The sequence below is a fragment of the Hemiscyllium ocellatum genome, chromosome 8, assembly GCF_020745735.1.
Source record: "Hemiscyllium ocellatum isolate sHemOce1 chromosome 8, sHemOce1.pat.X.cur, whole genome shotgun sequence".
Lineage (NCBI taxonomy): Eukaryota > Metazoa > Chordata > Chondrichthyes > Orectolobiformes > Hemiscylliidae > Hemiscyllium > Hemiscyllium ocellatum.
Genome location: NC_083408.1, coordinates 47767050 through 47780487, shown reverse-complemented (window position 1 = coordinate 47780487; position 13438 = coordinate 47767050). Strand labels below are relative to the sequence as shown.

At 38.3% G+C, this 13438-nt stretch overlaps 1 protein-coding gene across 2 annotated transcripts in view; it reads left to right on the top strand.

The window, feature by feature from the left end:
• Window positions 1-11294, top strand: part of spred1 (sprouty related EVH1 domain containing 1) — an 87627-nt gene extending 76333 nt beyond the window's left edge. For both annotated transcript variants that reach the window (XM_060828920.1, XM_060828921.1), the window contains exons 6-7: window positions 4151-4312; window positions 6284-11294. In XM_060828920.1, the coding sequence (XP_060684903.1) occupies window positions 4151-4312; window positions 6284-6943 (822 nt within the window). In that variant the 3' untranslated portion in view covers window positions 6944-11294. The remainder of the gene's footprint in view (window positions 1-4150; window positions 4313-6283) is intronic.
• The last annotated feature ends 2144 nt before the right edge of the window (window positions 11295-13438 follow it).

Below are 13438 nucleotides of genomic sequence, written 5' to 3'. Positions count from 1 at the left end.
CCCTCTTACTCTGTATCTGTAACCTTTTGTACGGGTGTCCCACAAGGGGAAACACCTGTTCAGCATCCACCTTATCAACCCCTTTAGAATTTTATATACCTCAATCAGATCAGGAAAGTGGAGTTGAGGCAGGATAACATCAGCTACTATCATGTTAAATGGTGAAGTGAGCTTGAAGGGCAGAAAAGGGCTCTGGCCCGAAACGTCGAATTTCCTGTTCCTTGGATGCTGCCTAACCTGCTGTGCTTTAACCAGCAACACATTTTCAGCTCTGATCTCCAGCATCTGCAGACTTCACTTTTTACTTGAAGGGCAGAATTGCCTATTCCTGCTCCTAATTCGTATGTTACTATGTTCTTAGGAACAGATAATATTGACCTCAGGAATATATTTGGAGCAACAAAAAAGCCAAAGAGATTTGAAATGCATTACCAAGCTACAAACTTAATGACAATTTAAAACTTCTTAAGTCCCATGTATGTCAATCTCAGAAATGAGTGGAAAATATAAAATCATACATGCCCTCAATCCCAAGCTTTTATCTTATATTCATCAGAATTGGCACAGCAATGCCAGATACCAAACAATCATTGCAGGAGGAAAGACTACTTCATCATTTCTGATTGGCCAAAAAGTTGCCATGGAGAAAATAGCAGGAAACTGTAGACTTCCCCAAGTATTTAGACTTGCTCGAAACAACATACATTCACATACAACAATCTGTACTGTTCACGCATAAGAAACATGTTTAAGTCTTGCATCTTATATGAGGTACCTGTGAGTATTATAGGTCAGTGAGGCTTTTTGTATGACAGTGCCTTGGTCAATCAGAGTTGACTTGCTAAACAATACGTACCCTTTTCTCCTGTAGTGTCAGTGGTTATGATCAGATGAAATTTGGTATTCCTATGTTTGTGCTGATGAGTGCAAGATGAAAAGCATCAGCAATATGCCTTCATTTTGGTCACATCTAGCTTTTAAATAAACCTTGTTTCACCCTCAACTATTTTTCCTGACAAGCCTTTTTGCTGTAAGTAGTAAGATTAATAATTCTAATCTATTCCTTGCTGTTAGTGTTTTATTGTTTATACTGCTGACAAAAATATCAATGTCTCACTGTTACAAAAAATAATTCATCAGTAACTAGTTCCTATTCCCACCATCACTACTGTCCTATCCTCAGCTAATTCGCTCATATTAATGCTTTGATTTAACATTTACAAAGGGTGCAACTATGAAGTGTGTCATAGAGATATCAGCACGGAATCAGACCCTTCGGTCCAACCCGTCCATGCCGACCAGTTATTCCAACCCAATCTAGTCCCACCTGCCAGCACCCGGCCCATCTCCCTCCAAGCCCTTCCTATTCATATACCCATCCAAATGCCTTTTAAATGTTACAATTGTGCCAGCCTCCACCACTTACTCTGGCAGCTCATTCAATACACATACCAACCTCTGCGTGAAAAAGTTTCCCCTTAGGTCCCTTTTATATCTTTCCCCTCTCACCCTAAATGTGTGCCCTCTAGTTCTGGACTCCCCCATTCCCGGGAGAAGACTTTGTCTATTTATCCTATCCATGCCCCTCATAAATTTGTAAACCTCTATAAGATCACCCCTCAACCTCCGACGCTCCAGGGAAAACAGCCCCAGCCTGTTCAGCCTCTACCTATAGCTCAAATCCTCCAACTCTGGCAATTTCCTTGTAAATCTTTTCTGAACCCTCTCAAGTTTCACAACATCTTTTCGATAGAAAGGACACCAGAATTGCATGCCATATTCCAACAGTGGCCTAACCAATGTCCTGTACAGCCGCAACATGACCTCCCAACTCCTGTAATCAATACTCTGACCAATAAAGGAAAGCATACCAAACGCCTTCTTCACTATCCTATCTACCTGTGACTCCACTTTCAAGGAGCTATGAACCTGCACTCCAAGGTCTCTTTGTTCAGCAACACTCCCTAGGACTTTACCGTTAAGTGTATAAAGCCTGCTAAGATTTGCTTTCCCAAAACGCAGCACCTCGCATTTATCTAAATTAAATTTCATCTGCCACACCTCAGACCATTGGCCCATCTGATCAAGATCCTGTTGTAATCTGAGGGTAACCTTCTTCGCTGTCCACTACACCTCCAATTTTGGTGTCATCTGCAAACTTACTAACTCTACCTCTTATGCTCACATCCAAATCATTTATATAAATGACAAAAAGTAGAGGACCCAGCACCGATCCTTGTAGCACTCCACTGGTCACAGGCCTCCAGCCTGAAAAACAACCCTCCACCACCACCCAGTCGCTGGCATGAAATTTTGTCTTGAAAATTTCCAAAACACTTACATAACCCAGCAACGTTCATGTAATTCACTTTGCCCGCCCTTCCTAAAGGGGAAGCCAGCAGCCTGTACTTGGCACCTATAAGTTCCCAGCCATGAACCTTCCTTGAGAGGTACATTGAGAATCGTGCAAATGCGACGGTGGTTGAAAAATGTTGGGTGTGTTTATACATTGCAGGTAAATAAGATGTAGCTACAAATTAAGCTATATGCATTTAGGTAAATGTATTAAAAGATATATTCATACAGAAGATTGACACCATAATTAATAGTGTATAATGGAACTTTACAGATTGAAAGATTGGTACTGTTCTCCACCGCTCCCCTCTGTCACATTAGTAGGTCCATCAGCATACCTGACTGCCCACTAACTGGAATGAGCACTCCATGTAGATGTGACAAAATGAATGCAGTTCTTATCCCCAAAACTTTTGAAAAGCTGCTATTAATTAGTTGCAGGTGATTCTTGCCAATTGAAGGAGAGGCTCATTGATGCAGGAAGCTTGCCTGCAAAATTTTAATTTGACTGAACCTGGAAAATATATGTAGGACCAGCACGCAAAACAATTGGGTTTGTGTTTATTTGCGCTACCAAGCAAGCAGTGGCACATGTGAAAATTGGCCATCATGTGAGCATTAGCATCTCCGTTCCAAAGCTTTGGGCAGAAGGGAAAGGGAACCTGAAGGGTTCCTATTTCCAGTTGATTGATATCTAGTAAACTTTGTGGTGGTGGATGCTTTAATTAATATGGACAAACTTCACTCTATGAGAAGAGCTTTAATGTTCAATTGTGTTCTTAATAGACTTCTTGTAGATGCTATTTTAGTCCACCAATGCCGAGTGGTCTCTTGGATTCTACGGCAGAGAGCTTGTTATCAAAAAGAATCTATGTGAATGTTCACTTTGTCAGCGACAGAAATGTCACGTTATTAGTATTAGAAGAAAAAAGAAGTGCAAACAATGCATTGCACAAATCATTATATTTTCAACAATTCTTTAAATAGCTAGTACATTCGGAATGATTCTTATTGACTCTTAAAACAACCCAAAAGGACAATTGGAGCACTGAAGTTGACAAATTCCTTTATCACATTCTGTACTCAACTTAAATTTAAATTGATTCTGAGTTTTCAAGCGTCCATTTAATTTGCTAACAGTAGAAAATGAAATATATTTAACATAATTTTGGGCTGAAACTTGTGTATCATGATGTCAAGTTGTTTATCAGAACTCCACAATTATAAAATGCCTTTTTCAAGATCAGTTATGCATCACATTTTACTTAACACTGCAAGCATCAAAAATCAAGTTACACCTAATTGAATAAGCCATAAATTTATTGTGGGATTTCTGATGTGAAATATGGGGGTGAGATGTGGAAATTTTCACTGATTTTGCCATCAGTCTGTTAAGAGCTCCTGTATTGGAGCCCTGAGTGATAAATGATTTTGGTGCATGCCTGATCTACTGTAAGTTCAGTCAGTTTGATGATAATGACAACAAATACTGTCAACTCACAATCAATAATAGTTACCCCTCCAATGCCAGGAAATCTGACATTTGATATTTCAGTGCAGTGTTTCCAAGTACAGAACAATCTCGATTATCCAAATGAGGTTGGGCGGGGGGGGGTGGATTTTGTTCAGATAACTGATTGTTTGGATAACGGATAACACATTTACGGGGCCTTGAGATCTTGTTCAGATAACCGAGGTTGTTCTGTATTGTGATATGATGACCTCTGGTGGTCAGTATGAAGATGTACCAATATGGTTGCAAAATAATGAAGGAATTTGGGGTTTTTTTTTTCAGTCTGCACAAGAAAGTGATACCAATTCTTTGATCAGAAAAGAGCGAATTTCACGGCATGATACTGTAGTGACAAATGATCCTTGCAGAAGCTGCTATGTTAGAACGCCTCCATTTGAGGACTTCGGTTCTCGAAGATTATACTTTCCTGCTCAACAGAATCAGGTAATTTTTGATGTTTAACAGCTAAGAAAGGTAATGTGAAACACATGACATCGCCTTACGGTAATAAAATAGACAAATTTTTATCTCTTGTCACTTCCCCACAAAATTAAATGCGCGGCTAAATTGTGGAGCAAAGATACAATTTTGGAAGAAAATAAGAAAAGAATAGACTTTTATTTAATCAGGGATGTGACCATTGCTCACTGGGTCATTTCTCATGTTATGGCGGGAAGGCCGTGGATGAAGCTGCTAAAGATGTTTGGACGTGGAACTTCTGCTGAGGTGTCCTAGAGCTGAAATGATTGACCATCAATGACAACCATCATCTCTTGTGCTTGGTATGACTCCAGCCAGTGGAGAGCTTTCCCCCAAATCCCATCAGATCTAGTTTGCTAGGATTTTTTGATGCCATACTGAAATGCTACCTTCATGTCAAAGGCATTCACTGTTCCTCTCATTTCAGCACTGCAATTTTAATCTTTTGTCTATGCTTGGAGGCTGCAATTAGGTCAGGAGCTGAATAGACCTGGCAGAACCCAAAAAACACTTGTGGGTGAAAATGATTTTAAATAGTTCAGCCTTGTCTTTGGCACTAATATTCTGGGCTCTCCCATCATTGTTAGAACCACATTTTTCTGTTAGTTGTTTAGTTGTTCACCGCCATTGACAACTCAGTGTGGCAGAAGTCCAAAGTTTAAATCTGATCCGTTGCTTAGCCCTGTCTATCGCTTGCTGCTTATGCTGTTCGACACATAACTAGACCTATATTGTGGCTTCATCAGGTTGACACCTAAATTTTAGGTTGTTGTTCCTGGCATATCTTCCTGCACTTTTCATTGAACCATGCTTGTTCCCTGACTTGGTAGTTGGTAATGGAGAGTGGGGCATGTGCCAGGTGATGAGATTACAGGTTATATTAACTACAATTCTGCTGATGCTGATGGCTACGGTACCCCATGAATGCTCAGTTTTGAGTCGCTAGATCCATTTGCACTTAACCCATTTAACATTATGGTAATGCCACACCACACATTAGAGAATTTTCCCCAAAGGGAAGATGGAACATTTCCTCCACACACAGTTTGTGTGAAGGTTGCGGCTATTGATACTGCCCTGGACAGATGCATCTGCACAGGTATGATTGATGAGGATGAGATCAAGTAGATTTTCCCCTCTTGCTTTTCTCACCACTTGTCCCAGACCTATGATCTTTAGGATTCTGCCAGCCTGGTCAGTAGTAGTGTTACTGAGCCACTCCTGATGAACACTGGAGACTCCATGCAGAGTATATCTTGTGTCCTTATGTCAATTGTTCTTTCACTTGATTTTATCATGGGTGAGTACTGATTTATCGACTTGGGTGAGGGAAGGAAAGCAATAGAGGTAATAGCATCAGGCTCCTTGCCCATTTTGGACCTGAAGTCATGAGACATCATAGGGTTGGAAGCCAATGTTGAGGACTTTCAGGGCAATTCCTTCCCCTTGTTTAGGACCTGGAATACATTACCTGAGAGCTGGGAGGCAAAAAACTCAGTAACATCTTTCAAAATCCATTCAATAATTATCTCATGAGAGAGTATTTGTAGATCCAAGTGAGCAAAAGGTGATGGACTGAAGCTAGCTAAGCTCTTTGTGCGATGGACCAAACATGTATTCTGTAAAAAGACAGTACATTTTCTCAAAGCTGGTTTGAATTTAAATCTGAAATCTTAAACTGGCATTACATTCATTAAGGAAGCACAGTGGGAGGTTGTCATACTGCTTTACATTTCTTCAATAAAGTATCTCAACCAGTAACTGAGCTATTACTATATTTGCACACAGCAGCTGTGAAATTAATTCCTTGGGACCTTTTGGCTGAGATATTCCATGAATGGTTTCCATTAAAAATTGTTTTTACATCTTAAAGTTGTATCATTCAACTGCATGTTTTTAATTTCCTCTAATAAGAAAATTTTCAATCTTTTTCAGATTATGTTAAAACCAACTAGGCATGTCAGTTTTCAGGATGAAGATGAGGTTGTGAGGATAAACCCTCGAAAGGATGTATTAATTAGAGGCTACGAAGACTACAGACATCCCAATGTACGAAAAAATGAAGTGGAAACTGAAATAGACTCATATGTGTGCTTCAAACCTGAATCTAAAAAACACGACTATGTATATCCTTCTGTAGAAGGGATTGAAACTGAACATATTAAAGATTCAAAAGGTTCTATTGTATTCAAAACACAGCCATCTCCTTCACTAAAATCAAAAAAATCCAGGCGAAGGAAAGAGGATGGAGAACGCTCTCGTTGTATATATTGCCGAGACATTTTTAATCACGAGGAAAACCGGAGAGGACAGTGTCAGGATGCTCCAGACCCCATCAAGAAATGCATTTATCAAGTGAGCTGCATGCTGTGTGCTGAGAGTATGCTCTACCACTGCATGTCGGACTCTGAGGGGGATTTCTCTGATCCATGCTCGTGTGACACTAGTGATGACAAGTTCTGTTTGCGGTGGCTGGCACTTATAGCCTTGTCTGTCATTGCACCATGTATGTGCTGCTATCTTCCTTTGAGAGCATGTCACCACTGTGGTGAGATGTGCGGATGTTGTGGAGGGAAGCACAAAGCAGCTGGATGATGTGACCAATCAGGAGTCAAGCTGGGCTTAATAGTTCCTCTCCAGGCAGCATCAACCCTGGGTCTCAAGGGTTATGGCCTACTGGTATTAAAAGCCAGCAGCAATTGCAGAGCTGTGCAAGTTTCCAAGGCTTGAGGAGAAGTAAAATGTTTTAAACGATTATGGCCCTATGCAAGGCCACCATGTCTAATACTTTGCATGGCACAGCCTAACTTGAGAAGGTTTTGTAAAGCAGAGAGTTCTTTGCTTTTGGCTGTTCAGTGAGTACTGAATGTGATTGTGTGGAAGGGATTAATTTTGCAGTTTTGTACATTGAGTTGACTATGGTATGGTTTCTCACATAAAACTCTTACAGATGAAACTGAAGTGTTGGACTAAAAGCACTAGATAACTGAGTTTTGTTCAGAAAGATTTCAACTTGTTTTAGGCTTTGGTTCTAATAAGTATTTACTTAATATGTGCATTTACAGAATCACTTAACTGGCAGTGCAGGTGAATTTACTGTCTATGAATAATTAGATATTTAACACATGTAAAGTGTCAAACTCTATATAACTAAATTTGAAGTGGCTCATACTTTCGCAATAAAATCATTTATCTTTTCAGTTCTTCTGTGTTTGGAAACAAAAAATGTTGATGTGTAATGGAGCCATAGATAGTCATTTTGTTTTTAATTCATTGTAATATGCATGCTTACTATTCACATACGATTTTGCTTCAGTTTGAACAATTTTTCACCTTCATCTCTGAAGACTAAAAATTTGTGACTAATTTTCATTGTGGTGATTAAGCACATTCTGTTTTATCTCTCCCAGTGTATGTGTGTTGTGTGAGAACCAAATTGCAAGCTAGTGGCATATTTGGTTTTGGAAATATTTAAAAACACTTCTAATATTTTTGCTCAATCAGCAAGTTTTCTGTTGGTAGTCCAAGAATATCATATGACCTCTTGAATTTATATAATTGGGTGTCATACTATTAGAACATCTAAAGTTTGGAGTATAGTCAATTCAAGTATTTCAGACCTATTTTTCAACAGCCTACCAGAAACAGTGTAGATGCAATTTTGGGAAAGCAAAATCCTGGTATTAGTTTGTTCACTAAATACTCTACAACATTTGATGCAGGATGCTAATATAATTCAATTTGTTATTCGAGGGTTATTAAGTGAATGCTTTTAATTAGTTAAAAAAAAGTTAGATGCTACCTTTCCCTGTTTAGCTGTACACATAGACACACCTACATCTTCACTCTGCAATGGATATGTAAATAGGCATGGCATGTATTGCTGAAAAAAACAAGATGTTAAACGTTTGTCGTTAGGACTGGCACAGGAATTACAAACTTCAAAGAAAGCAAGAGTCTGTACCATGTGAGAAAAGGTGGTGATTGGTTGGCAAGTTGAATCCATTCAGAGCTAACCTGCCAAACAATCATTACCTTTGCTCGTGCATTATAGATTATTGCTTTCTTTGAAAGTTGGCATTCTGCAATTTATCCTGATGAGTGTTTAGAGAACATGACTATCTTTTTCAGCAGTACTCCATTTCTGTGCTACCAAGCAAAATGGTTTGTACTTAAATATATATACGTAGAACACAGGTCTGCATGGATGAGATGAATTTTCAAGTTTAAATTGATAATAATGCTCAGAAGATTACTAGTAGGAACATATTTCAAATTTGAAGAACCAATACCAATACCTAAATAATGAAGATTGATTTAGAGCCTGAACTAATAAAATTCACACACTCAAAATTAATATCTCACTTTTTTTTCAAAACATTTAATTATTTTGAATCATTTGTGAAACCCCATGGTGATAATTTGCAAGCACCTAAATAACCCTAAATGTTTAATGCCACATTTGGGTGCAGTTAGTTTGATACATTGTCCATGCATACCTTTATAGCCTGTGTACGTAATTGTGACTGTGGAAAGGATAATTGAGCTGTCGTGATTGTGCCAGGACCATTTCACCCTAAGAATTGATGCTTCCAAATTTTACCAAATATTTACTCACAAAATCAACACTTAAAATTTAGGGCTTTGTCAGAGTTGCTTGCCTAGGTTCTAATTTTTAGATATGTAAATACATAACTCCATCTGTAAAATACTCCACATTAGAATGCATTGATATTTATCAGCTGTGAGTAGATGGAATGGACTGACAGCTTTCTGTACATAAGCCAACTTTGAGTATTATTTCACATTGAAAAGTAGAGGCTAATGATATGAGACTTAGTTTTAAAAAGAGCTTGTTTCTAGTTTTGTACTTAATTGCAGAATGGCTTCACTTGGACATGTTTGGTGATGGGGGCAATTTTTTCATTTTGCTGTTTGAGTATTTAAAGGTCACGAAAGTAATGTTTCTTGATAGGATTCCATCCGTATGCTTGGAAACTTATATTTCGTCAGTATTCTGCACACTGGGAGAAACAAATTTCGAATTGTGCTCAGAGTGTTCACACATTGCTTGTGATTCTCCATATAGCTTACTGCATTCGGGTTGCTACTTGCAAATTTTCATTATCCAAGTTTTGGAAAACTGTTTTCCACAGTTCAATTCAAAAGCTCTTAATTTACCTGAACCTTTCAAAAGAACTGCAAGCTTTTTAAAATATCAGATTGTACTGGCCTGCCATCTACTATTATTGATGTTCATGGTAGACAGGCAGATATAACATTGAAGAATCTTCTCAGCCCCTGCATCAGAGCCACTGACAGAAATTTCAGTTGTGCTATATAAGGTCACTATCAAATGCTGCTGTGTTCAAGTATATAATAGGCTGAGTGGAAATTCTCATTTCTCGGGATTTCAAAGGATTCAGCAGGCTTCCATATTTCATTCCAGTATTGTTTTAATGTGGACATCTGGGCCAGTTTTACTCTTTGCAGGAATTCCTGAAGATCTTGAGTGCTTAAAGGTTTTGTGCTTTTCCTGCCTTCTGTACTCTGGTTAAGAACATGTGGTGTAAATTAACTTGCCCATCTGCCTTTTCACAGTCAGTAGATAGTATGGAGTACCAGGATCTGACTAAAACTTTCCTGTATGTTGAGCTGATAGTCACTATATAGATTATAAATTGAATGGTGAATTGAAGCCAGAATTTTTTATTTTGCAAACCCTATACTCCAAGCTAACAGTTTATAGATACTAATCTACAAAACATGATTTTACCTCTCAATTACTACCCGATGACTTTTTGATGATGTTTGTTTGTGATTGAGTGAAGTTTTTTTGTCGTATACTTCAAGAAATTGAGCTGCTGTGCAGATCTGGTGGGTATTTTCACATCCACCAATTACAGTCTCTGCTTTGATTGTGTTTGGTTCTTTTAAGTTCAATCAAAATGTTCCCTTTCATCTCCCTTTCACACCCCTCCTTGTGTGCGGATGAGTTCAGAGTTTATAACTATTGTTATGAAGATCCTTAGTGTGAAAGAAAAATTGCTAGCATACTGGAAAGCGTTTCCAACTCAGTTTAGACAAACAAGATCTTCTCAGTAGACTGTTTAGCATCCAGTAATTCTTAGCATAAATATAAGCTGCTTTTTATCTTTATTTTTCTTTGGATGGGGAGAGTCTGACAGTGTTTGTATGTGTAATGCAAGATGATGCGACTACCCCCAAGAGAAAAACTTGCTGGCTGTAGCAAAGTGTTTTGTTTGTGGTAATAGGTACACTTTGACCTTAGAATAATGAGGCACTACTAACCAGTATGGTACATCACCTAACCATGTACTGTAATTTATATGCAATGTCTACTTTATGGATTTAAACAGCCTAAGAGACATGCTAATAGCTGTAAAGGAATTGACCCTGCTGAATACTGATGGCACACTTATGTGCTCAGAACGGTCATGTCATTTTTGTTGTACTTCTAATTACTTTTTTTTAAAATGGTATTTGTTAGAATTTGAGACTTTATCTAATAGAAAACATTAAGCTAAAAACGCCTTGTACCTAGAGGTTTTTGTTTCTAAGTACTGCCTATTGTTTGCTTTGTGCCACTTGCAGATGCCTAGCCCACTTCCAAAAAGTGCCTCGCTTGTTCATTTTAAAAATTCCATTTAAATCTAACTGCTATTGTATTTGTTACTTTTGTTTTTAGTTTTTTTTTATTTTTGTTGAAAAGATACTAAGTATGTGATGTACAATTTAGTTTTAATAACTCCTGCCACAGGTGTAATTTCTTAAATGTATGAGGGTGTAGCTTCTTAATTTCTTGAATATATATATAATGTAAATATGCATATATAAGTTTGTAACTGGTTTTGTTACATCATACACTTGTAATTTGACATATCAAATAACTATCATAATAAAACTATAAGTTTTAATTTCTTTATATTCTGTCAGTTGTAATATTCTTTTGCTGGAGTGATTGGCAAGTCATAAACAGTTGACAGCATGTACAAACTGAAGTATATTAAGCAGGCACTTTAAACAGCAGTCTTTCAATTGAAGACCTGATAGAACCAAAATAATTAATGATCTTATTTCTAATTTTATAACATTGAAACTAACAACTAGAATGAGGGCAATAGTGTAATTTTGGACTGGACATAGTGAGCCAAGGTCACAACATGCTGTAGATGATCAGAAGAAAAAAGATTTAAAATGGCAGCCTTACAAGTTTTTGTTTGATTTTAAGAGATTTTTATAACTAAGTTAGATCTCTACCAAGCATATGGAGAGTTGTCTCACAATATTTCCTTGTGATACTGAAATACTCAAAACAACTGATACCTTAAAAAGGAACAAATTACTGCAGATACTGGAATCTTCACCGAAAACAAAAATTACTGGAAATCACAGCACATGTAACATTGAAGAATATTATCAGTCCCTGCAACATCCATGGAGAGAGAGCAAGCTAACATTTCCAGTCTAGATGACTCTTCATCAGATCTGACGTAAAGTATGGAGGGGGCAGCATTTATGGAATTGGGTTGGGCAGGGGGAGGTGTGGTGGAGAGCTGAGGGAGAAAAGATGTTGATAGTTCAAATTACGTGATCGGAATGTGAGAATGGCTGAAAACTGGTGTGTCTAACTGTCAGACTGGAAAGAACAGATGGTTCCACCAGAATGGGAGAGAGGACATGGTGACAGAGAAAACAACAAGTAAACCTAAAAGAAAGGGAAGAAATGGAGTGAATTCACAATCTGAAGGTGGTGAACTCAATATTAAGTCCAAAAGCTTATAAAAAGTATCTAGTCTGAAGATGAAATTTGTTCTTCTGGTTTGCGCTGTGATTTGCTGGAGCATTACAGCATGCCATGGACAGACAAGTGGGCATGCGAGCAGGAAAAAATATTTGTTCAGGGCAAAATGAGTAACAAATGCAAGCAGGTAATAGCAGTGTGAGATCTGCATCTTGCACCATATTGTTCAGAAGAGAGGGTTAAGGATGAAGTATTGTTAATCAATTTCTTAATAATGAGGAAAATAACCAATCTGATGAGCCATATGGAGAAGCTCCGATGGATCTGCATAAAGCCAACTATAACTAAGGTGGAAGTTAAGGTTACCTGAATAGTGCAAAAGTTCAGCTGGCGTCTGTCATAGGAAATTATAAAACCCTCTGCCATGCTCCCACTGCTACTACCAGCATTAACTCTTTCTTCTTGCACCTCATTGTCCAACCATTGCACACAAAGCAGAGCTTGAACTGGTGTATTTTGGCCGGTTAAATCCTGAATTCATTATGAAGCCCCTTAGAACCCATCAAAGACAAAGGCGAGGCATCAAATATAATTTTGCAGGATTAAATGGGGAATGCAGCAACAGGTATGAGTACACTTTTGACCTCACTGCCCTCTTTCACCACCAGTCCTTTCTTAGGCAACATCACATTACTCACGCTCCATGGGAACAGCTTGCTGAAGATCAGTATCGTGTTCTCAAGCTGTGAATCTGGTTTCTGTAATCGTATTTGAAGTGATGATTGTATGGCTCTCAGAGAGTCATTTCATAAACTTATTTGAAGTTCATTGGAAGTGGCCACTCTCCATGGTCAACATTCTCACAACACCCATTCCTGAAGGAGGATCACTGGATCCAAAACATTAACTCCGATTTCCCTCCACAGATGCTGCCAGAGCTGCTGAGCTTTTCCAGTAATTTCTGTTTCTCATAACACCAATTCACTGCTATTGAAAGTGGCACAAGTCCAATACTGTGGAGTGTGTTTGTATCACACATTTACCTGTAGCACTCTATGGCCATCTGTTATTATTTGTCTTTATTTTGGATTGTGGAGCAAGAGGGGGAAAAGGCTGCTTTAGACAAATGACTATGAAAGACCTGGCAGCACTTTTTAAAAAAAAGTCACTGAGCTCATTGTGATTGTGTTTAGACTGTTGCTTTGTTCAGGTGTAAACACAGAGTTTGTGTGCAGAGTAAGCTTTGTCCAGAGACAGATTGCTGATTGGTTTTGTATTCAGGACCAGTCTGTGGGGACCAGAGGTCATCAGCATGGCAACAACTC